This window comes from Mytilus trossulus, chromosome 4, assembly GCF_036588685.1.
Source record: "Mytilus trossulus isolate FHL-02 chromosome 4, PNRI_Mtr1.1.1.hap1, whole genome shotgun sequence".
Lineage (NCBI taxonomy): Eukaryota > Metazoa > Mollusca > Bivalvia > Mytilida > Mytilidae > Mytilus > Mytilus trossulus.
The window spans coordinates 87,938,597-87,966,287 of record NC_086376.1 but is presented as its reverse complement, the minus strand read 5'-3'; the positions used below and the strand labels follow the sequence as shown (position 1 = coordinate 87,966,287).

The 27,691-nt window shown below is 32.4% G+C and overlaps 1 protein-coding gene across 1 annotated transcript; it reads left to right on the top strand.

Annotated features, from left to right (window-relative positions):
- The first annotated feature begins 7,944 nt into the window (after nt 1–7,944).
- On the top strand, nt 7,945–20,037 carry LOC134716882 (basement membrane-specific heparan sulfate proteoglycan core protein-like). Its single transcript, XM_063579897.1, has 5 exons — nt 7,945–8,068; nt 10,373–10,654; nt 11,510–11,788; nt 12,310–12,585; nt 19,745–20,037. Exons 1-5 carry the CDS (start codon nt 7,993–7,995, stop codon nt 20,035–20,037), a joined length of 1,206 nt encoding a protein of 401 aa, XP_063435967.1. The 5' UTR covers nt 7,945–7,992.
- The last annotated feature ends 7,654 nt before the right edge of the window (nt 20,038–27,691 follow it).

The window sequence follows — 27,691 nt, the reverse complement described above, 5'->3', positions numbered from 1 at the left end:
ATATAAAATGCACGATGTATTTGAACCTACGAAAATGTTCGGTTTAAAAATGTACTAGTGATCATTTCTTCAAACCTGAAGTATATATCCACGGTTTGGTTCTCTATTTTCAGAAGGTAAATATATATATTTTGTTTTACATTGCCGATAACGCAAGAATACATAATTATAATAGTTTAACAAAACATCCTTGTTTCCATCAATTGTAGTTACAAATAAAGGTTTAAATAAATATAGACTCCTGGGTGATATCAGTTTTTCGAAATCAATATAAGATATTTATTTAAAAAAGGACGATTTACTAAACCATAAAATTAAGACGTAACCTCTAAACAACACATGAAAGTAGTTAGAAACCGGAAATATTTAGAAGCTTTCAAACTTTTTTTAAATAGGAAAGTAATTTAAAAGAAAAAGGCAGAGGAAAACTAAAAGCTTGACTTAATTCTCCCAATTATCATAGTTAGACTGTTATGCGATCACTGTTAGACACATTTGGATATGCATGTGCCAGCAAGAAAACGAAATGAACCATGGTTTTATGTGAGCATGATATTTGCGATGCAGTTAATGATTTATTGGCGAGGTATGATAAAGTAAAATGTAGTTTTTATTTTCTTAAGAACTTTCCTTGGTTTGTTGTGTAGCGAACTGAGCTAGTACACATGTACAATTTTAATATTATGTTGATAGTATAAGTTTAATGTTATATGATGTTTTGTTTACAAAATGATAGATATGTATTAAATATATTAATAGTACAGTGGTCAACATCAATACCTTTTTGCAAACTTTCATTTAACTTTTTTTAATTCAATTGATATACCGCCTATTTAATCACTATATGGCACACGTAAGACAGCGTTTACTGGTAATTTCGTAGGTTGCTCACCGTGAATGCAGGAGGTACAGAATTCTATAATTGGCTGTGACACACCAAAAAAATGTATGCAAAATATAAGACATATCGGAGTAAGAATAAAGACGTCTTGGAGTCCGAAAAAATGTGTGAAGGAATGGTAACATGTCTTCTTGCTAACTGTTACTTTGTAAAGTAGCACATTAAAAATCCTGTTCATTGTAATGGTGTTGTACAGAGCAGGATTCGTTTTCCGATATCTCATTTACATGTCCTTGCACTAAGATGATTATGTTGGCTTATTAATCCATACAATTGCTTGTTTGTTCTACTATTTAAGCATATTCGATTTTTTTGTACCTAAAAAATTGTTTAGTTTGCAAATTAAAGAGTGATCATTTCTTTAACCTTTAAGTATATATTTGCTTTTCGGAGTTCTAGTTTCAAATGGTAAATGTATATATTTTTTCACATTGCAGATAACGCAAGAATTCATAATTATAATAGTTTAACAACACATCCTTGTTTCCATCAATTGTATTTACAAAAAAAGGTTTAAACAAATATAGACTTCAGAGTGATATCAGTTTTTCGAAAACAATATAAGATATTTTATTCAAAAAAGACGATTAACTTAACCATAAAATTAACACCTAACCTCTCAAAAACACCTGAAAGTAGTTGGAAACCGGAAATATTTAGAAGCTGTCAAACATTTTAATAAATAGGAAAAGTAAATCAAAAGAATAGGCAGAGAAAAACTGTAAGAATAGATTTAACTCTCACTATAACAGTGTTATGCGATCACTGTTGAACACATTTGAATATGCACGTGTCAGCATCTTATCGGAATGTACTGTGTTTTTATGCCAGAATAATATTTGCGACGCAATTAATGATTTATTGGCAAGGTATGTTATAGTGAAATATAGTTTTGATTTCTGAAGAAATTTTTTTACACTTGTATTTTGTTGTGTAGCATACTGAGCTGGTACATATGTACAATTCTGATATTTTAATGATAAAAATGTGGTTTTATTCAACTTTTTTTTTAAATGTTTAGAAGCCGGGTATGAATTCCATTAACAGCAGTGTCACAAAGACGTCTCGGAGTCCGAAAAATGTGTGAAGGGATTGTAATATGTTTTCTCGAAAACTGTTACTTTGTACGATAGCACATTAAAAATCGTCCTTAATACAATGGTGTTGAACATAGAATGATTCGCTTTCCGATATCATATTTAAACATACCTGGAATGAAACAGATTCTGGTACTTTTAAATTCACGATAAATCGACGTCTTTATTTTTTTTCCTCCGATATGTTTTATGTGTTGCATTATATTCTTTAAGCCTTGGTGTGACACTGCCGAAAAGTTCCAAACAATAACGGTTTTAAACATCTCATTTTTAAATAACCTTTCATACATTTTATCTACTATTAGTTGATGCACTAACTGCAACAATGTATCCCCCCGAACCAGCATATGTGGATATAAACCAGCAACGCACGTTTATGTGCAAGACAACAGTACAAAACAATTGGAGAAGTACCTCATTCTATGACGAGACGAACAGTGGTGGTCTTCCCAGTGTAGGCCTGTTTTACAGAGGTTCCACTGGTTGTCAAATAAGTGCTGTTTCATCCACCAAATATAACGCATCCTGTGATTCTTCAAAGGGGGAATATAATTTAACAATTCTATATGTTGGTGAAAATTATCACAATAAATTCATCCGCTGCCAAGTTCAATATGGAGACGGATCCTCATCTGACGTGTTTGCCAGTACCAGCACAGTCATTTTCGTCAGAGGTAAACACATATAAATTTTGTTAGTTTCATTCCATTTTTGAGACTTCGTCTCCTCTATGTATGGTTCATTACGTGACTTTATTTGTACAATTGAGGTGGTTATATTCATCTTTTTAGAAGTTATCTATCTATAACTTAATACAACGAGTTCATTTAATGCTATTATAGTTTCATTACTTGATTGGGTTAAAAATGTGTAAATATCACAAGTTAACCACAAGCTTTTTTTTTAATGAATAACATGAAGTAAGTATTACAAATATCAAAGGGACAAATCTACTGAAACTAAGGTCAACCAATGAAATGCAATAATTATACAACAAAGTTTAACTCTGCATACTTATGTATTTATACAATGACTTTATTAATGGTATAATTATTGAGCCATTTTTTTTCTCTTCAATACAATTTTGAGGAAGTATAAAAGATTTACAATACGGGTGTTTTTCTGTAATACTTTTACTACCGGAAATTTTTTAAAAGGATTAACTTATTGTTAATATCATTCCGCTTTTGATATCTAATCTACAAGGAAGAAATCATCTCTTTTATTATGAAAATTTTGGCGACACAAAATTGGTATTTATAACATGATGGTATTTTAAATATCGGACCTGATGATCAATGTAATTCCATATTGAAACTGAAAAATGCCTTAAATGCCAATAAAAAGAGAGAAAAAAACCGAAAGAATTTTCTATCCATCACATCTCTCTTAGTGGTCTGAAAAGGACTTTATTGTGACGTATGACGAATACCAACCAATTCTGTTAATGTTTCGTGGGTAACTTGCATAACATCAAGATGCAAAACTGAAGGTTGGAATGTGGGCGTTAAACCTAAATCTTCATAAAGCTAGTTACATGTTTAAGAATCTTGACAACCAACCCATAAGCTTTGACGGGGGAAATTATTCAGCTTACGAAATACTTTATTTATTTTTTTCTCACCGAACAATTATTTCTTTTCTCTAAACAAATGTAGGAGGACAACATTAATACATTGTTTTAATTCAGAATAACCGCAATTACTTGAGAAATTCTTTACGCATACTATATGAGTTAAATATTCTTTAAGTACCAAGGAATAAAGGAAATGGAAATCAAGGGTGTGAAACCTTAATTGTCATTGACAAAGTGCTGTGAATAATGAAAGCAACACTTTATAAACAGACTGATGAGTACATAAGAACGGATATTGATAATTTGACTAATTTATTTGCTAGTGAACTAGAGGACAAAGCTTATACAATGATAGACAGACAAAAGAATAACAAAAACACGCACACATACATATGTACCTATTTTTTTGTCAATGAACTAGATTGACTAGATAATTTTATACACGGTAAATAATTGTATTTTCGAAAAGTTTTTTTAACCTCATTATTGCGTTGGTGGTCAGTGGGGTGTAGAAAATCTAAACAATTTGTTTTGAAAATATTTGTTAAAGGATGTCATTTGTTTTACAAATGAACAACAAAAGATTGATATGACCTCTTTTTTCAATACAAATTAAAAAATATTTTGTTTTATAAAATATAAAACGATACTTTGATTAACGATCTTTGTTTCATTTTGGCGTGATTAATTTTGAGATTTTATATCATCGATGACACAAATTTCAATCATAAAACCCCACTATATTTTAGTTAATAAAACATACATGCTTACAATTGATATGAGCAACATATACATTTCTTAATATCATGTCGATCAGCATAGTAAGATGAATCCTTGCATATTTATTGTTAACATCATATGATCAGTGACAAGTTATGATTAATTAATAAATTGCTACAATGTATATTGATTAAAACCTAAATTGATTAAACTAGTTTCTCATTTTGAATTATAATTTCGTGAAAAAGTACATTAAAAAAATCTATATTTTATTTTATCTTCCATTATTACTATACCGCTTTGTATTAAGTTTCAGATGTATTTGTCATACTTCAATTCTTTTCTCTATATCAGATATGTTATTTAGAAATCATTTGATTGAAACTGTGTCTCAATGGTCACACGTGCACACTAAACAAACCATGAAAATAATTGTGATATCTTTCTTTTCCCTTTTTCAGTTCCAATAACTGATATACTTATCTCGAATACCAGCATAACAAGCGATGTGACACGTGACATAACAGTATATTGTACAGTCACAAGTAGACCAGCTGCATCGATTTCTTGGGTTATCATTAACCCAGAGGGAGCCATACAAAATGTAACTTTAAAGTCTTCAACCACTATTTCCAGTGATGTATCAGGAATAATAACACTGACCAGTCAACTTACATACCGGTTTAAAGCATCAGACAATGGCGCGTTTTTATATTGTTCTGCTGATAACAACTTTACTTCAAGAAATTCTTCTCGTGTTAGTCTAACTATATATTGTAAGTACCTGGATACATGATATTGCAAATACCAGTTACTGTAGCAACCCACGACAGAGAACAACACCTGTCCTTTAAACCCATGTTGCATTCTTATTACATATTTTTATGATTTAAAAACTACAACAGGGTAATATATGTTTCACCTTTCCCTTTCTTTCGGCATTTATACATTCACACTCAAGAATGAAATATATATTTAAGCCAAGTGAAGTACAAAAATAAAACCGGGGGGTTGAAACAAAGCACTACTGAATCGTTACAGCGTTTCACTTCTGTTCAATTTAATTAAATTGATTTTAATAGACATGCATCGTTAACGTGTTCAAAAAGAATAATACGACGGGCGCACAAGTGGAACGCGAACTAGCTACCCCCGGAATTTGGTCCGGTTAGCATTGTTCAATCTTTAGTTTTTATGAGAAATGGTTTGTTAAACTTTTGCTCTTTCAATCAATAGTTAAAATTGAGAATGGAAATGGGGAATGTGTCAAAGAGACAACAACTCGACCAAATAAAAAACAACAGTAGAAGGTCACCAACAGGTTTTCAATGAAGCGAGTAATTCCCGCACCCGGAGGCGTCCTTCAGCTGGCCCCGTTACAAATATATACTAGTCCAGTGATAATGAACGCCATACTAATTTCCAAATTGTACACAAGAAACTAAAATTCAAATAATACAAGACTAACAAAGGCCAGAGGCTCCTGAGTTGGAACAGGCGCAAAAATGCGGCGGGGTTAAACATGTTTGTGAGATCTCAACCCTCCCCTATACCTCTAACCAATGTAGAAAAGTTAACGCATATAATACGCATTAAAATTTAAAAGTAAAATTAAATTAAAAGTTACATACATTCCTTTATTAATTGTTAAACGTTGCGGGTTGTATTCATCTTGATAAAAAATAACTACCTACAACAATATATTACTGCAACAATAATATGTTAATATGAATTATGATTAAACATGGCAAATGTGTTATGGGACATAAACTTCCTTAATTATTCAACTTATCCCCTTGTATTGAATTAAGTGTAAGTATGTGAATAAAGGGAGGTGTCGTAAACGGGAATGACACAGTTACCTAGAGACACAAAAATAATCAAAAAATTAAATCACAAAAATACTCCAAAGAAATTCAAAAAGGTAAACTCCTAATCAAGTGACAAAATCAAAGGCACAAGCATACCAAACGAATGGACAACACCTGTCATATTCCTGAATTGGAACAGGTATTTTCTTATGTATAATTATAAAGATATATAAAAGAAACGCATATCTATAATCTATAAGATTTTAAGATTCTTTTTTTAGGAAATACCAAATTTCTACCATAAACACCCATTTTTATTTATAAAAAATAAGGAAAACATAATTATGATATAAAAAAATTAACGGTACCAATTTTCTTGCACCAGATGCGCATTTCGACAATACATGTCTCTTCAGTGATGCTCGTGGCCAAAATATTTGAAATCCAAAGCTTACATGAAAGATGAAGAGCTATAATCCAAAAGTTCCAAAAAGGATAGCCAATTTATAATAATTTCTAACATTTTGAAACAGCAAATTTAAATAACACACAAAATCCGTATTTTCATGCCAGTACAAAAGTACTGGCTACTGGGCTGTTAATACCCTCGGGGACTTATAGTCCACCAGCAGAGGCATCGATCCAGTGGAAGTAATAAAACTCGTAACAACTAAACATATTCCAATCTTCTGACAGGCAAATGCAAATGTTGCGTGGTTAAATAAGCGTTAGAGAGCTAAACCTTTCCATCTCGATCAGTAGACGTACATGAAAGTTATGACATTTTTGTACATATAAGAGAGAACATGTGAAACACAATGACTACGCGATGAACAAATAACGGTAGTATATATAACAAAACACAAAACAAATAACGAATTATAACCATAAAAATAATGCTGGCAGTCACTGAAAACAGACTCAAAGTACTATATCTACTGATGCTTATTCATGTCGATCATTTAACATCGGAGCGTGTACTTCATTATCATTTTGATACAGCAACGTAACGAACTGTTTATAATAAATCACATCTTTTTATATCGAATTATGCTAATTGTTTTTGTCTCACAAAGACAGAACACTCCTGATCAAATGTCAAATATATATTGTATACAATTATTCTCTATTTATAAAAGATACATTTACGTTCTAGACCCGCCGCTAAACGATCCAGTTATACAACAGATACCTAACGGACCAATCAACATCAGCGAAGCTGTTGTACTTACATGTTCGGTTTCCGGTGGTTTTCCTCTTGCTGTTTTGACCTGGAACTGTTCTGGTAACACCACTAACAACACTTCCGGGAATACTGTCTACTACTCGGTTGGTTTTACGCTTGTTTCGCAAGACAACGGCAAAACTTGTACTTGTTCAGCTACCCACCCTGTTGCGGCATACAGACCTCAGGTTCACATTATGATCAACGTATACTGTAAGTTTTAGTAAAACATTGTTCATGGTTCAATTTAGATATGGTGCTATGCTTTAAAAACTTATTTATCGTCACAGTTTGTCCATATAAATTGTAAACCTTATCGTAATGATTGGTAGTCTTTTCATATTTTATTAATTGTATTATAACTATAGTGAATATGATGTAAACTGTTTTTCTTTTTAAATTTGTAAACACCAAAAAAATACGTTACAGCTTCTTGATGCCTTCTTTAATTTTCAGTTCCCCCAAAAGAATTTCCTGTTATAAGACAAATACCAGATGGCCCAGTCTTAACCGGCAGCCTTGTGTCATTTATTTGTACACTAAAAGGAGGCAATCCGTTGGCATCACTGACATGGAACTGTACTGGAAACGTTACCACAAACTCGTCGGAGACAACTGCTATAACTTATATCGAGTCACCCGTTACTAAGCTTAACCATGGGATGGTGTGTACATGTTCGGCATCCCATAACACAAACAATTATATGCAAACGGTTGATCACATACTTAATATCATTTGTAAGTATACATGACATATTATGTGATTATATCAAAGATAAACAAACCTGTTGAATTCTTTTAACGAAGGACCATAGAATTTTCAATATAAATATAACTTATAAATCAAACATTCTATAAAGCAATTGTTTGAATATTGATATTTGTAAATTGAAACATATGTTTGTATCGTTGATCTATAAACAAGAGTATCACCAATGAAATATATGTTTGTCGAAATGTGTGCTTGGTTGATATAATGTGTAATTGGTATTAATATAAATGTCGTCATTGATACCGCACTGATACTTAACTGTGGCAGTGTTGGTCTTCGGTTGTATTACAAACATACGCGTAGTTTCACAGTATTATGTTGTGGCAAATATCTGTTCTGGTAAACATGTTGCAGTTTCAAACTTTTGCTTTTTAATCAATACCCCTTTGTAATATAGGATTAAACTCATTTTTTCTAGAGGTTATTGATGTGACTCAAGCTTCGGTCACACCTTACCGGATAAGACGAACGGACGACTAACGGATGAAAATAAAAGTTGTCCGTAAGGTTGACAAAATTGTTATCCGTTGGGAGTCTGTTGATGTGCTGACCAACTAAAACGGACGCCTAACGAATGCATAACGAACATGCAAAGGATATGCAACGGACGATAAACAAAAACGTACCGGACAGACCGAATGTCGAACGTTCTTCCAACGGACAAGTACCGCATAAAACGGACACCTAACGAAAGCGTACCGGATAAAACGAATAAACAAGATATACGAAAAGATTAAAGACGACAATAATAATACATGTAAATCGAATTAATATTGAAAATGTTCTGTGTAACTGGTTTTGGTTTGTTCTTCAAAATGCCGCTTAAGGGCAGTGTCTGACCTGAATAACAGCTGCGTGATTGTGAAGATGTGCCCTTATTCTTAGATCGATTATGAATAATAAGAATTCATGAACCACAAAACTTATTGGCATTTCTGACAAAATATTTTCAAGTGGCATTTATCTGTTTCAGATCCGTTCATCATCCGTTTTAACCGTTATACGTCCGGTAGAAGTCCGTTTCACAGTCGTTCAACATCCATTTTATCCGTTAGACGTCTGTTAGAAGTCCGTTGGTGAATTTATCTACCAGACGACCTCCAACGGATGTATAACGGACACGTAACGGAGACATAACGGAAACGAAACGGACGAGTACCGTACACAACGGACATTTTATCCGTTGGACGTCCGTTCATAGTTTAAACATGCTCAAAATTTTCCACCGGACAGAACGGACGTCGACAGATAAAACTTACGCTTAACGGACATGCAACGGATATGGACTGACGTCAAATGGATAAGAGCGAACGTCTTACGGACATGAACGGATTGAAAAAAAAATTTCCGTTAGGCGTCCGTTCGAGCTATCCGGTAACGTGTGACCGAGATTCACAAACTGAATAAAAGTCCGAAGACTTTTATGTAAAGTTTGTGAGTAAAAGACCCAATTTACACATCAATAACCTCTAGAAAAAAATGTGTTTAATCATTATAATTCTTAAACCAAATATTCTAATTTTTTTTATTAACAATTTTTGTGTAAAGGCTGCTATAATAACCATCAAATGCACAATTGACAGTTCGGTACTAAGGAGTTGGCGGCCATATTGACTTTCTTAAATCCATAATTGTTTGATAAATACAACGGAATATAAAAATAAATAGAACATACCTCCAAAACTTCATTTTAATAAGTAATTTTGCAAATTTGAAGCGCACAAGTAACGTAATATGCATTCCCTTGAAAGTTTTCATTCATATGACGTTGTGTTTTGCTATGACGTAAATTCGCCAAATCATTCGTGAAATTTTATTTTAATTTTATTTTTATGCATTTTCGAAGCTTTAGTGATTTTTTTTATTATTGTATATGCATTAGAATAGAAACAACGGTTATGGATTTGTTTTTTGTCTTCACAATTTCTGAAAAATACTGGGATCCCTATTAGAATATATATCGCGCATGAATATATTACGAAAGTAGTTTCGGAAACAAGGTTTATCGAAGTGTAAACCAAAGAAAAATTCTAACTGACCAATGCAGATCAAGGATTTGTAGATTGACAGAAGGCAATATCAAATTAATTTCTTATTTCGACGTAAACTGTGGCTTTTTTTAAATCATCGATGCAATCTTTGAAAGACTTTATGCGATGAACATTAAATAAATTAAAACAAATAATACCTGTTAAATTTTTACATACATATAATATTTTATCCGTTAAATGTATTCAATGTTTAAAGAACTATATATGTTGGCATTTTAGTTCCACCAGATGAAAAGCCAAAAGTACGCCAATACATTTCTGGACCGATAGATAGCGGGACATCCGTTAAATTAATTTGTTCTATTGCCGGCGGCAATCCATTGAGTACTCTCTCATGGGACTGTCCAGGTATCAATTCAAACAACTCGACTGTAAATACAGCAGTTTTGGAAGTTGAGTTTACAGTTGACAAAAACTACAATGGCAGGAATTGCAGTTGTTCTGCTACCCATCCTATTGCTACTTACAGGCCAAAAACAAGACATGAACTAGTTGTGTATTGTAAGTTTTATGTAGCATGTTATGAATGAATATTTCATGAATATGTACGCGCAATATAGTATCAACCAACCCATTCAAATCAACGTTTTGGCGATATCAAAAATCGTTCATGGCATTTAAGTTTAAAATTAAATATATTTATAATTCATAAACATATATTTGTATACTAAATACTAATCTATTTCATAATATAATCCTACACAGAACTTTTTTACCTGAGAGGTGACTCGGAAATGTAAATTTAGTCTTTTTTGGTCTACTTCCGACCGATAGTAAATTCATGTCAATGGGGCTGTCTCTATGGCAGTGTTTAAAGTATGAAGACACAAACACATCTGGTCATAATGAGAACGTTAAATAAGATGCCTCGTGTAACAAAAAAAAAAAAACACTATTGGAACAATTCTTTTGATTTCGTATGTGGTCTTTTGCAAATGTCTGTACCTATCCAACATACCTTCAATGTGTTAATCCCAACTTTCCTTCCTTTATTCTGGTCAACCCCTAATACAATAACTAATTATAATTGTTGATGTGGTCATCCGAGTAGAAATCACCTTCCATATTAAATTCACCACAGTCCATTTACAAGAGGGCGAAAGATGCCAGAGGGACGGCCAAACTCATAGATAGCAAAAATAACAACGTCATGGCTAAAAATGAAAAAGACAAACATACAAATAAAAATACATAAGACACAATATAGAAATCTTAGGACTAAGCAACAAGAACACCACCAAAACTGATCTTCGAGGGTAAGAATTCATTGAATATTTATTTTATAACAACATGCACAATATGTAGATAATGTCATATTCGACAAAACTAACCATTTTCTAAATTGTTCTTCGATAGTTCCACCAGGTAAACCGAACTTGATTATGAAACCTGAAATGCCTTGGTTCATCGGAAACACAACAGAAGTGCAGTGTTTATCTACAGTAGGTAATCCCGAGTCCACATTTGAATGGAAAACAGATGACATAATATTGAATGTAAATGAGTCTGAGTTGAGTCTAGGACCGTTAACGAAACATGACAATATGAAAACTATTACATGCACAGTTTCTAATGAGTTTACCGAAAGACAGTCAATAGTACTTACATCAGATAATACTCTACTAAACGTTGAATGTGAGTACACTTTAATTGTGTTTTTTTCTATATTAATAATGACAAATGAAGTACTGATTTAAAAGTTACAGATTTTTGATATATATGTTCAGCGTCTGAGATTAAAACACATTATGTTGTTTGTAATCTAGCTACTTCTATACGTACATGTATTTTTTATTCACAGCTGATATTTTATTTTTATATTTACATGCTTTCCTTCGATAAAAAAAAAAGTTAGCAACGATTCTAGGCTTTTAATTTGAAGCATCACACACACGTTTTGTTTCTTCTCCATAAAAATCATTATCGGCGTTCATTACATGAACGATATTTTTAGTATTTTAAAAACATCTCCATAATTTGCAATAAGTGCTTTCACTTCACAACAAGCAGATTTTTTTGATAAATGTCGATTTTCACAAAGAATTTAAAGAACAGATATATCAGAAAATAAAAACAAATCGTTACCATCAACAACAAAAAAAGACAGCCATTAGAAAAAAAACATGATTTTAATATCTATCATGTCTATAAAACAGATTTTCCTGATATTACCATTGACAAATCTCCAGAACATATCATGGAAGGCAACAATGCAACTATAGTATGCAGTGCTAGAGGCAATCCTGTTCCTCACGTTCAGTGGTTTCAGCTAGACAATAACATAACAGAACCTCAAATTAACCAGTCTGTTCTACATCTGTTAAATGTTGATCGTTTATTAGATGGGATGATATATTCATGCAAGGCAATGTCCAGTTCTAACAAATTTGATTCTCTTTCATCCGAGAAAACGACAAAAGCTATAGTCTATTGTAAGTATATTTGGAAATTTTTCATAAATAAATAAAAAAACGTTAAAAGATTTTTTTAATACATGTAGTTACAAAATGTTTGTAGTCTGAAAATCAGTCAGACGTATATCATCATTTCAATAGTCAGTGTTTGTTTCCTAATTTATTATTTTTTAACAAAATGTTGTAAAATTTTCCGTTGATAATTTCAAACAATATAAAGAACCTAATGATTCTTGCTCCTTCAGAACCTTGAATTTTCTTTTTTTTAAGGTTCCTCTTGTCTTGTAGCTCTTCGCGTGGTAGAGTATATTAATTTTTGGCTTTCAGAGAAATTCTGATGAAGGTTCATCCAACAAAGTTTCTCGAGTGAACTAAAATGTTTAACCCCGCTACCAAGTCAGGAGCCTGTAATGCAGTGGTTGTCGTTTGTTTATGTGTTATATATTTGTTTTTTCTTCATTTTTCCCATAAATAAGGCCGTTAGTTTTTTCGTTAGAATTGTTTTACATTGTCTTATCGGGGCCTTTTTAGCTGATTATGCGGTATGGGCTTTGTTCATTGTTGAAGGCCGTCCGGTGACCTATAGTTTTTACTTTGAGCCTAAGGGAAAATATACACTACAGTTCATGTTGGTGCCATCTTAACAGTCTGCGTTCCTACACTTATTTTGAAAAAGATATTTTAAACCTAGGTAACGAGCTTTTCCGTTATCAATACTAAATCGAAGTATTTAAAGATGTGCTGTTGGAAAATAATACTTTAGAACATGTATTAAAACAAATACATGATATGGAACACCATTGGTGCAATATGTAGCATTATATGCAGTAGTCATAGCATTATATGAAGTCTTGACAGAATTATAACGCAGCCGTGGCAGCATTGTATCAATTGATGCAACACCATATGAATTATTGAAAGCATTATACGCAGTCGTGACTGCATTATATGCAGTGGGCACAATATTATATGCATCGGGCACAATATTATATGCAGTGGGCATAATATTATATGCAGTGGGCACAATATTATATGCAGCGGTTATAACATTAAATACAGTTGTTGGCACAATATAATATGCCGTACACAATATGATTTCAACACATGACAAAATTAGATGCAGTTGTCGGAACATTAAACTCAGTGATAGCAACATCATACGTGTTTTGAAAGGGATAATCAGTGGAAGTAATGATGGTTATTGATTAAAGTTATGGTGGAGGTTCAAATTCTGTTAACTTTTTAAATTTCATCGGAAATTGCCGAATTCGTTCATAACTAATAATGCATGCTAACAACAGTTATCAAAGTTATGTAATTTAGTCATTTCGATTTAAACTTTATTAACTTAAAAACAATTATAGCTGATATTGTCTTCAAATAGAACATACATACTTTTATCAATTAGGGTGTAGTTGATTCAAAAGAAAAGAAGAAAGGAAAGAATGTATAGATGAAAAATTATGTACCAACATTACTACTCTACAGTTTAGAGCAGTTATGAATTTTTTAAAAAGCTGTGTAAGCTCATTAGAATCATTAATACAAAAATGGATTCTCTCTGATAAAATGGAATTCTTCAAACCAATGCATTCTTTTCTTCTCTATTTGCTGTAACCTCACCATGTTCTATAATATCATTATGTATGTCTATGTATTTCTGTATACCATTGTATCAACATAGGTTCTTCAGAATAAAAAAACTAGTATATATATATGTCACGATATCACAGTAGCATGGATTCGAATCCCGGCAAGAGAAGAACCAAAAATTTGCGAAAGCAAATTTACAGATCTAACATTGTTGCGTTGATATTTAGACGAGTTGTATATATATATATATATGTACACAGCCATGTATCACCATCATTGATGGCGATCCGATGGATACATCTGTTGTTGGGTTGTCACTGACTCAGACGTACTTATGTATATATATATATATAACTCGTCTAAATATCAACTGTGTCACGATATCAACTGTGTCACGATATCACAGTAGCATGGGTTCGAATCCCGGCAAGGGAAGAACCAAAAATTTGCGAAAGCAAATTTACAGATCTAACATTGTTGGGTTGATGTTTAGACGAGTTATATATATAACGAAATGACGAAACTTAGATTTGCATCTATAAAATAAAGTTATGTGCGTCATAAACATTCATTATATAAGTTACAATAATGAATTATTATAACACTTTTGAAAATTTAATGTTAAATGGCAGCTTGTATATTTTGTATTTATGAGTTTGACTGTCCTTTTGGTATCTTTCGTCCCTCTTTTATATGCAACGGGTTAATATCTTACTGAACAATTATATTAAGGTGTACATGTAACCATTGAAGTTTTATTTTGGCGTCTATAATATACTTCCGTTGTGCTACTTAATAGTCGGCATTCGGTATATATACCATAAACCCAAATTCCATAAATGACAAAATTATTTTATTTTAATAATATGATTAATGTTTAATTAACTGTTAAGTCTGATTGAGTGAGTTATTTGAACAACAAAAGTATGTTATATGTACATGTGTAACGTCAAATTAATATAAATGTTTAAAATAAGGATTTTAAATTTTATTTATGCTCTTTTGTGGTTCTTTGATATATTTGTTTGTTTTATAGTGATCAAGATGATAACACAATGATGACTGCTGTACCCATATGTTTGACATTTTTACCTATTGTGTCTGTTTGGTTTGTTCACCCATCGTTGTCAATATAATGGAATTTGATGAGACTATCATACGAGTGAGGGGTTTAGCTAGCTATAAAACCATGTTCAATTAACCATTTTCTACATAAGAAAATCAGTTGAGTCCCACATATATATGAAATATGGCACTGAAATTTGTGGTACATCAACACACAGGCACATGGCTATGTTTTACAATAGAAGAACCTCGCTACCCGCTTTGATTTCCTTATGCAAAACTACTGTTTGTTTTATTGGATTTCTTATTTTTGTTGTTTTGGCGTTCATTTTCGCTTTATATACAAGCTTTTCTTGTTGCTAACAAAACTTTTTTCATATCCGATGTTATGATCCTCGCTAGAAGATGTAAAGCTTCCTTTCTAAAAAATATTTCTTTGTTTCAAAGTTAACTGTTAATGGTAGAAACCGATTTGTTTTCGTTTATCGATTTACGACTATTTAACGACTGTATACTACTGTTGCCTTTATCTGATTGTTTCTGTTAACGCTCTACTGTATAAGTTTCATTCAGGAAGTAAACATCGGAAATTTGTTGGAGGTTTATATATTGAATAGTCGTAGAAAGATTTTCATTCATAAGATTTCTTTTGCACTAAAAATTACTGTGCCTTGCCTTAAAAAAACGCGTTGCTTTTTATACCCCACGCAACGGGTTGCGGAGGGTATAATGTTTTTGACCCGTCCGTCCGTCTGTCCGTCAGTCCGTCCGTCAGTCCTGTTTCTTGTCATCGCAACTCCTCTCAAACCACACTACAGAATTTCATGAAACCTTTTCAGATAATAAGGACATACTATGTAGTTGTGCATATCGACGGAAAATTGCGATTCAATTTTTTTTCTAGGAGTTACGCCCCTTTGAACTTATTTACTTTAATGTAATACTGCAATAGTTTGTCATCGCAACTCCTCTCAAACCACACAACAGAATTTCACGAAACCTTTTCAGATAATAAGGACATACTATGTAGTTGTGCATATCGACGGGAAATTGCGATTCAATTTTTTTTCTAGGAGTTACGCCCCTTTGAACTTATTTACTTTTATGTACTACTGCAACAGTTTGTCATCGCAACTCCTCTCAAACCACACAACAGAATTTCACGAAACCTTTTTCAGATAATAAGGACATACTATGTAGTTGTGCATATCGACGGGAAATTGCGATTCAATTTCTTTTCTAGGAGTTACGCCCCTTTGAACTTATTTGCTTCAATGTTCTACTGTAACAGTTTGTCATTGCAACTTCCATGAAACCGACAACAGAATTTCATGAAACATTTTAAGATAATAAGGACATACTATCTAGATGTGCATATCGACAGGAAATTACGATTCATTTTTTAGCTCACCTGGCCGTCGTCGTCGTTAACTTTTATAAAAAATCTTCTCGTCTGAAACTAAACCAAACTTGGCCATAATCATCATTAGGGTATCTAGTTTAAAAAATGTGTGGCGTGACCCGGCCAACCAACCAAGATGGCCGCCATGGCTAAAATTAGAACATAGGGGTAAAATGCAGTTTTTGGCTTATAACTAAAAATCCAAAGCATTTAGAGCAAATCTGACATGAAATAAAACTATTTATCAGGTCAAGATCTATCTGCCCTGAAATTTTCAGATGAATCCGACAACCTGTTGTTGGGTTGCTGCCCCTGAATTGGTAATTTAAGGGGAATTTTGCTGTTTTTGGTTATTATCTTGGATATTATTATAGATAGAGATAAACTGTAAACAGCAATAATGTTCAGCAAAGTAAGATCTACAAATAAGTCAACATAACAATAGTCAGATGACCCCTTTAGTAGTTATTGCCCTTTATAGTCAATTTTTAACCATTTTTCGTAAATCTTAGTTATCTTTTACAAAAATCTTCTCCTCTGAAACTACAGGGCAAATTAAACCAAACTTGGCCACAATCATCATTGGAGTATTAAGTTTAGAAAAATGTGTAACGTGACCCGGCCAACCAACCAAGATGGCCGCCATGGCTAAAAATAGAACATAGGGGAAAATGCAGTTTTTGGCTTATAACTCAAAAACCAAAGCATTTAGAGCAAATCTGACAGGGAGTAAATTTGTTTATCAGGTCAAGATCTATATGCTATGAAATTTTAAGATAGATCAGACAACCCGCTGTTAGGTTGCTGCCCCTGAATTGGTAATTTTAAGGAAATTTTGCCGTTTTTTGTTATTATCTTGAATATTATTAAAGATAGAGATAAACTGTAAACAGCAACAATGTACAGCAAAGTAAGACCTAAAAATAAGACAAAAGGACCAAAATGGTAAATTGATCCCCTAAGGAGTTATTGTCCTTTATAGTCAATTTTTAACAATTTTCATAAAATTTGTAAATTTGAACTAACATTTTGCACTGAAACTACTAGGCCAAGTTCAAAATAGATAGAAATAATTGTAAGTAGCAAAAACGTTCAGTAAAGTAAGATGTATAAACACATCACCATCACCAAAACACAATTTTGTCATGAATTCAAATGCATACTTTGTATAATATTCACATAAACCAAGGTGAGCGACAAAGGCTCTTTAGAGCCTCTATTTTTTCTAGGAGTTACGCCCCTTTGAACTTATTTACTTCAATTGACTACTGCAACAGTTTGTCATCGCAACTCCTCTAAAACTACACAACAGAATTGCATGAAACCTTTTAAGAGAATAAGGACATACTATGTAGATGTGCATATCGACAGGAAATTACCATTAATTTTTTTAGGAGTTACACCCCTTTGAACTTATTTGCTTCAATGTATTCTGCAACAGTTTGTCATCTCAACTCCTCTGAAACCACACAACAGAATTTCATGAAATTTTGTAGATAATAAGGACATCCTTCTTAGATGTGCATATTCTCTGACAGATTTTGTATTCCTTCTTGAAAAAAATTCTGGATCATAATCGATGTCAATTGCAGTCCCGAGTAATCTTGAGAAGTTTATTTGGGGTTAAAAGGTCATAAATGTAGAAAGATATTTGTATTTTAAATACTTTAAATATTAACATATACACTATTAGGATACTGAACGTCAAAGATCGATTAAAAAACTAAAAAATGCTCCGGTCGTAGGATGAATGTTTCCCACTAAATAACTTTCTTATTTCAATTGATTTCAGAGTTTTATATATTGTCTGAGTAGATTTTTATTACCGCCGACTGTATGACTCCAGTGTTGTACGGTTGTCCTTTGGTGGGTTCTTGTCGCATTTACGTAAATTCACATCTTCTTTTTTAATTGAATACGAAATAAATGAGACATATTGAGTAGATTATGTGGGTCAACGTGTTTTATGTTAGAAAAATCCATAGAATCTACTGTCGGTAGTTAACCTGTTATCATTCAATGTTCGTTTTCTATTTTGTTTTAGTTCATTCTTTGCGACGGGATGTTTTGCCCCTTGTTGTTCCTTTACGTAAGTCATTATAATACGTTTAAAATATTAGGAAAATATTAATCAGTATATTTGGATTTGACCAAAACAAAACGATAACATTACAGATTATTTTTTTTAAATCAAAAAGGGAAAAATTGATCCTAACATTTTTTTACATCGAAAAAAGGTGACTCGGAGTAATAGTTTTATTGTACAGTCATGATATCACATTGCACGTCGATTATATGTAGAAAGATAATATATATTATTTTGACGAACGGGCAACAATTATAAGTATATGTATAAATATGTATAAGAATTCTAATTCGACAATTTTCGATAATTTTAGCGAAGTATACCGAATTTTAACCACTATCATCACTATCATTATTCATCATCTCTATCACTGATCATCACCTTCATCAATATATAATTATTATCGTATAATAATGTGACGACTGCATATGATTTCCCAGTACATGTAAATTGTACACCCTGCTTATAATATTCCGACAATTTCGCTTAATGTTGCCCTGACCAAATATAAAATGATGTGACCACTGTATAAAATATTGTAGCCATTTCATCTAATATGACCAATGCATATATTGCTATCACTTCCGCATTTAATATTGTGACCACTATATATAAAGATACTATTATGACTGCATCTAATAATGTGATCCAAGAATATGATAATGATCATCAACGATTGGCGACTAGTTTTTGTTCTGTTCCTAAACTACGTTTACATAAATTACATGCTCTCTTATAATTTACAAACATCGTTCATTATTTAATCTGTCTATACAGATAACGGTATTCAACTTTTCGGATGCTGAAATAAAAAAATGACAAGATTCGAAAATTATAAAAGACAATTAGACCTAACCTAATGAGAAAACCACTCAAACATCAAGATATGAAAGCAATAAAGATTTTTAACAGAAAATAGAAATATAATATGGATTTAAGTTGCTTTCTAGACTACTTAGCTACCAGAGATATATCCAGGTGCAAGTTTTATTATATACATAATAGATCTTGTGATATTGTATTTTTTTTAGATACTCCCAATATAACAAATCTCGAAGTTTTAAATGGACAGACAGTATCTGAAAACGAAGCTGTTACATTGCGTTGTGAGGTTGACAGCAATCCAGCATCAACTCTCACGTGGCGGTTTGTAGGCAATCCGAGCATTCTACAAAAACAAGATGATGTGTCTTCCAGTAATTATATCATACCAAAAATTAAGTGTGTCCAAATGGGAACATATCAATGTCAGGCTACAAACAGAATTAATGGGACAACTTCTATCGATATAAAAGATATAGTTGTATATGTTTTATGTAAGTAAATACATTTTTGATGTACTTTACAGTACAATTTAAAGCTCTATAGCCATGATAGTTTTCATGTAAATTTACATATAAGGTTTTTACCAATGTTTTCCGAACACACATGATTTCAATGCATAGGAAATGTCTATATCAATAGCTCTACTTCTTTATTAAAAAAAGCATAATAGTCATTTAACGATATAATTTCGACACTTTACAGTATATCGGTTCTCATACTTATATTTTATTGTATTTTTTATCATTTTAATGTGTAAATGTATTAATGACTATTTCCTTTTAATTAGGTTCACCGCGTGTAGATACGCGGATTTTAGGTTTTCCAAAATTAGTCGCCGTGGAATATAATGGTGACTTAAATTTAACTGTCTATCTGATAGCATACCCAACACCATCGATTCGTTGGATATATAAAAACGAAGTCGCTTCAACATCATCAATGGTTGGAAATGTTTATGTTTCAAACTTGCATATACCTCATCTGAAACAATCTATGTTTGGAGAATATACTGTTCATGCATTTAATGATAATGGGAACTTATTTTTGCATGTGAATGTTGTGCCAAAAGGTGAAGTATAAATATCATCACTCTTAATAGTGGCCTTAATGTTTGTTCATAGATGGCATTTTCTCTTCGCGAACATGATTTGACTCGTTGCTTTGTTTCAATACAGTGTTATTTTAACTGCAGGGTATTACGACGAATACAAATGTTACTCTTGAAGATGTTACGATGTGATCTTATATAACCTTTAAGGATAATACATATTGTGAAGATTAAGAAATATTTTTTCAATAAACAAGTATCTTTCTCTACATGTGACACAATGAACCACATGATCATTGAAAAAGGGTAAATTTAAGAGGTGAAAGTCCATCAAACAAACAAAATCAAAAACTCGGCTATAACAATCAATGCAAACAATGGAAAATAACAGTCGTTGTGCTAACTAGGTAATGGTATTTCGCGAACAAAATTGTTGGTTAAACATGTTTTGCAGCTAGCCAACTACAAATGTATTGTCGTGTATGACATTTGACTATATGGCAGTTGAAGTGATGAAAGTAGTGCGATCAACCCATAGCATCATTCTTGATTAACGTGATTAAAACTACATAAAATATGTATCAAAACTTAATCAAATCAAATATTAGATGAAAAAAATAAAAAATTAAAACAAATAAAAAAAACAAACATCAAGGAATGCGTACAAAACTAGCAAACAAAAATAAAGCAAAAACAAAACCTAATATTTCGTAATTGATAGCAAATTAGGATAAAGTATAGAAAAATATGTTTGACATGCACACATTTTCCCGATCAATACAACAACAAAAATACACATAAGGAGTAACAAACGCAATATACAATGTTTGATTCATATATAATTGCTATTCAAGTTTGCATTATCATTATGTAATTTTTGTATACCAAACAGGAAAACCGACCCCACCTTCAAATGTTTTTGTTGTATGTAAAAGCACATCTGCAACAATTTTCTGGAAACCTGAATTTGATGGAGGTGACAAGCAAACGTTTGAGGTAAAGTACTGGAAATCTACCGAGGTAAACAACTTGTTATCAACAATCCCTGTCACAGATCTTACTGGTCAATCTGTAATCAAACAACTTATGTCAGGATCCAACTACAGTTTTGTACTTCAAACATCTAATATTCATGGAACTTCTAATACCACACTCTTAACTTGTGAAACTGAGGTCAAAGGCAAGTACATTATTTATGTACATTTGAAAACAAATAAAGATATCTGGTAAGATGACCAAATAAGGCGACTTTTAGTTCGAAGTGCGGCGATGTAAAAAGTTAACAATAGGCAGGAAAACTAATAAATGTACTGGGAAAGTATACACATTAAGTGCAAGAATTGCCCAAATGTATATCAATCAACCTTTGAGATTTGTATTTGCATTATAGGGTGATTGAATCAACTTAAATAAAAATAAAACCTACAGATGGGTGCACTCCTAACCTGTACAGCAAGTTAACTTGATAACCAGTCATTTGGACTGGTCAAAGTTAACCTGTGACCGAATATAGGACTGCTCTGACCAGTCCTAGGACCAAAATCTAGTTAACTTGAAAAGCGGACTTGGTCCTAGGACTGTTTTTATGTCTGCCAAAAAGTTAACTTGGAAACAGGTCCGCTATTGATATAAGTTAACTTCGAACCAGTCCTGTCATAAAGTTAACATAAGTTAACTTCGGAACCAGTCCTGTCATAAAGTTAACATAAGTTAACTTGGAAACCGGTCCTGCTACAAAGTTAACTTCTGCTTGGACAAATCCGATCAAAACCAGACCTGTTCCCAAGTTAACTTTTGACTCGTCTGCTCAACACTAAGTTAACTTGTAACCAGGACCGCTCTTGGTTGATTTTTAAAAAACAATAATATCTTTGTTTCGTAGTATAAACATCGAAAATAAAGTAATTTGAAAATTAATACTTCCGTTTTATGAACAGGATTAAATACAAATATTTGAAAATAAGTACGCACAGAACGCAACACAAATTCATCTGTGATCTGACAATCTATCTATTATAAAAACGATCTCGGTTACAATGATAACAGGCACTGAATATATATATATATTCCGAGATCAAATTCAATCATATAATGTATATTTTTGAAAAGAAATATATTTGATGTTAGGTGTATACGTCCTTGTTAGTTATACATCCTTGAACTATGCAGCCACAATCAGCAATAGTTTAATTCATTTAAATAATGACTTCGAATTTTTGTTTGCCTAAATTAAGGGTGCCAGCATGTCCTCTTTTTACTCAAAATACTGATACGTAACAAAATTTCAGTAGTGTTGATGCCTTCAGTTGACTTGTACAACAAAATTACTTGACAACATTACCAAAACTGACCATATGTGAACTTTAAATTGTAAATCTATATACCAGCATAGTAAATCAGCCTTATTTTAAATGTCAGGATTCAATGTATAATACAATCATGACGATGGACAGCAATATTACAATATAATAATAACAAATTTTTGTTCGCCTAAATAAAGGGTGCCAGCATGTCCTCTTTATTCTTAAAATACTGATACGTAACAAAATTTCAGTAGTTTTGATGCCTCCAGTGGACTTGTACAACAAAATTAATTGACCGCATCCACCAAAACTGACCATATATGCACTTTAATTTGTAAATCTATATACCTGCATAGTAAATCAGCTATATTTTTTATCTCAGGATTCAATGTATAATACAATCATGACAATGGACAGCAATATTGCAATATAATAACAACGAATTTTTTTTTCGCATAAATTTAGGATACCAGCATGTCCTCATTTTATTCAAAAAATTGATACGTAACAAAATTTCAGTAGTTTTGATACCTCCAGTTGACTTGTACAACAAAATTATTTGACCGCATCCACCAAAACTGACCATATGTGCACTTTAATTTGTAAATCTATATACCCGCATAGTTAATCAGCCATATTTTTTTATGCCAGAATCAATGTATAATACAATCATGACAATGGACAGCAATATTGCAATATAATAACAACAAATTTTTGTTCACATCAATTTAGGATACCAGCATGTCCTCATTTTATTCAAAATATTGATACGTAACAAAATTTCAGTAGTTTTGACACCTCCTGCTGACTTGTACAACTAAATTGTTTGACTGCATCCACCAAAACTGACCATATGTGCACTTTAATTTGTAAATCTATATACCCGCATAGTAAATCAGCCATATTTTTTATGTCAGGATTCAATGTATATTACAATCATGAAAATGGACAGCAAAATTGCAATATAATAACAAAAAATTTTGGTTAGCATAAATTTAGGATACCAGCATGTCCTCATTTTATTCAAAATATTGATACGTAACAAAATTTCAGTAGTTTTGATACCTCCAGTTGACTTGTACAACAAAATTATTTGACCGCATCTACCAAAACTGACCATATGTGCACTTTAATTTGTAAATCTATATACCCACATAGTTAATCAGCCATATTATTTATGCCAGAATCAATTTATACTACAATCATGACAATGGACAGCAATATTGCAATATAATAACAACAAATTTTTGTTCACATAAATTTAGAATTCCAGCATGTCCTCATTTTATTCAAAATATTGATACGTAACAAAATTTTAGTAGTTTTGATACCTCCTGCTGACTTGTACAACAAAATGATTTGACCGCATCCACCAAAACTGACCATATGTGCTCTTTAATTTGAAAATCTATATACCTGGACAGTAAATCAGTCATTTTTTTATGTCAGGATTTAATGTATAATATAATCATGACAATGGACAGCAATATTGCAATATAATAACAACAAATTTTGGTTTGCATAAATTTAGGATACCAGCATGTCCTCATTTTATTCAAAATATTGATATGTAACAAAATTTCAGTAGTTTTGATACCTCCAGCTGATTTGTACAACAAAATTAATTGACCACATTACCAAAACTGACCATATGTGAACTTTAAATTGTAAATCTATATACCCGCATAGTAAATCAGCCTTATTTTTTATGTCAGGATTCAATGTATAATACAATCATGACAATGGACAGCAATATTGCAATATAATAACAACAAATTTTGGTTTGCATAAATTTAGGATACCAGCATGTCCTCATTTTATTCAAAATATTGATACGTAACAAAATTTCAGTAGTTTTGATACCTCCAGCTGATTTGTACAACAAAATTATTTGACCATATTACCAAAACTGACCATATGTGAACTTTAAATTGTAAATCCATATACCCGCATAGTAAATCAGCCTTATTTTTTATGTCAGGATTCAATGTATAATACAATCATGACAATGGACAGCAATATTGCAATATAATAACAACAAATTTTGGTTTGCATAAATTTAGGATACCAGCATGTCCTCATTTTATTCAAAATATTGATACGTAACAAAATTTCAGTAGTTTTGATACCTCCAGCTGACTTGTTCAACAAAATTATTTGACCGCATTACCAAAACTGACCATATGTGCACTTTAATTTGTAAATCTATATACACCATGACGTACCTGCATAGTATTAATCAGCCATATATTTTATGTCAGGAATCAATGTATAATATAATCATGACAATGGACAGCAATATTGCAATTTAATAACAACAAATTTTTGTTCGCATAAATTTAGCCTAGGATACCAGCGTGTCCTCCTTTTATTCAAAATATTGATACGTAACAAAATTTCAGTAGTTTTAATACCTCATGCTGACTTGAAAAACGAAACTAGTTGACCAAAACTGATCATATGTGCACTTTTATTTGCAAATCTATATACCCGCATACCATTGTACCGAGCGCCTTAATGTCTTTTCCTGGCGCTCCTGTTCACATTTTAGTAGGACCGTAAATGTACACGTAATCCATTATATTGGAAAACTATTAATGCAAAAAATATTTTGATTAAATTGAGAATGTCAGAATTTCATCTCTTTATTCATAATAACAGTCAGATCATATAGGAGTTCATGATAGTGTACGTGTAAAACAAAACTATTATGCCACATCATCAAAGTACCAACACTGACATATCTGAGTTCATTTGTACTATTTACAATGATTTAATAAAAAAAAGTATACGAGGTTCTCTTCTTGGAATCTATTATGTCGGTTGATTGATTTTGTTAATAGTTAAACGTCAAGTGGCAACTATTTCATTAGAGTGCGCATTGAGTATAATTATAGGACGTCCCATATAAATATCGGCAATGACAAATCTCTCGATAAATCTGACGAATTTGACGAGATTGTTTAAGAAATAATTCATGGGGGCTTGAATATATCGTAATTTTACCACGGGTTGGCCCTTTATGACAAATATTTTACCCTGAGCGATAGCGAGGGGTAAAATATCGGCATAAAGGGACAACCCGTGGTAAAATCTAGATATATTCAAGCCCCCATGAATTATTTCGATTCTAATAAGACAAATACGGCAATTCTTTTGGATCGAAGCGCTCTACGTGGAGGCACACATTTGCCGTTCCCATAAATCAACGCACTTTTAGACTGGCAGTAAAAACGGAGCAAACAGAATAAGTGACATGCTAAAACTATTTACAATAACAGGTTTAGATAGATTTGGATTAATTTTAATGATAATTTACTTATATATCTTCTATGTATATAAAAAAAGGGCTTATACCACATTTTAGCATCGTTTGTTTACGTTTCCTTGTTGTGATGATTTTCGGTATTAGAAGCGTGTATTTTCCCGTAAAATGCTTAAATTATTACGTCATCATTCTATGACGTCGTGTACTTCATTCATAAACAATCATATGACGTGGGAGTACAATTGGAACAGCCAAACCAATATATTAATATTTTACCACGGGTGTGTACTCAAAGCGTTTGAAGGACGTCATGTTAGAATGATAGTTTTACCACACCGTATGCTTACGGACACTGTACAATTTCTGTTAGAATATTCTGCGGGAAATAGAATAGTAAATCCAATGCAAACAAGTTGAATATCAATGAAATATCCATGCAAGTGTGAATTTATGCATAAAGTAAAATTTAGGAAGGGACAGGTAAACAACGGGGAACGAAGTAACGTAGACAATGTTGCCGATATCCCGTGATATAAGAATATTGTTCCGATGCGTTGGATAACCTTTCTATCCGCCTTCTAATACAAAAAACTCTGTGTGATCGTATTGTCATTTTGTATTTATATAAGAATACATGTATATCAAATAAAAGAGAGCATTTGTATAATATCTAGTAGAGTCTAGCGAGTAAATAATAAATGATATCTGTGGAAAAACAATGCGAATGTTGTTTACATATTTTAATCATGCGGAAAGCTCAAGGCTGATATGAAAACTCTTATAACGATAATCTGTCATAAGCAGACCTGTCCTCAGGTTTGGTCAATAGCAGACTTGTCCACAGGTCTGGTCAAAAGCAGACCTGTCCTCAGGTCTGGTCAGGAGCAGACCTGTCCACAGGTCTGGTCTGAGGCAGACCTGTCCTCAGGACTGGTCAAAAGCAGACTTGTCCACAGGTCTGGTCTCGGGCAGACCTGTCCTCGGGACTGATCAAAAGCAGACTTGTCCACAGGTCTGGTCTGCAGCAGACTTGTCGATAGGTCTGCAGCAGACCTAAAAAAGCAGACCGTAGGTCTGGTCCACCAACGACGAAGTTAACTTGCTTGACTGCTTAAAAATTCTCAAGTTAACTTAGAAAGCAGTCAACAAGTTAACTCTAAGTTAACTTTTGTCAAGGTTAGGACCGCACCCATCTGTATCTTTAAACAACTTTTTGGGCTAATTGTCAGCGTATAGCATTAGCCCAGAATGTTTCTGATGTTGCCTTATGATCATTGTTTATTACACAGTTGTTACATATGTAATTATCTCACATTCTAATACAACATCGTTTGTTAAGTTCATTTTAGGAATAAGTCACCAATTGTCGTTTACTTTCCTGCTTATTCGTCGCAAATGACCATTAAATCACCAATTAGTTCCGTCGGAGCTTAAACTACAATACACTTATCTCCTTACTTACAGTCACAATTTCTAGCGGTAAACAATACTGATGAATATTAACCAAACATGTACGTTAAACACGTATTTCTTT

What these genes read in the sequence shown, in the direction of transcription:
- LOC134716882 (XM_063579897.1), top strand. Translation starts at nt 7,993, where the DNA reads ATGGTGTGTACATGTTCGGCATCCCATAACACAAACAATTATATGCAA. An exon ending in TACTCTACTAAACGTTGAAT is followed by an intron (nt 11,789 to 12,309) that starts GTGAGTACACTT and finishes TCTATAAAACAG; the next exon opens with ATTTTCCTGATATTACCATT. An exon ending in GACAAAAGCTATAGTCTATT is followed by an intron (nt 12,586 to 19,744) that starts GTAAGTATATTT and finishes TATTTTTTTTAG; the next exon opens with ATACTCCCAATATAACAAAT.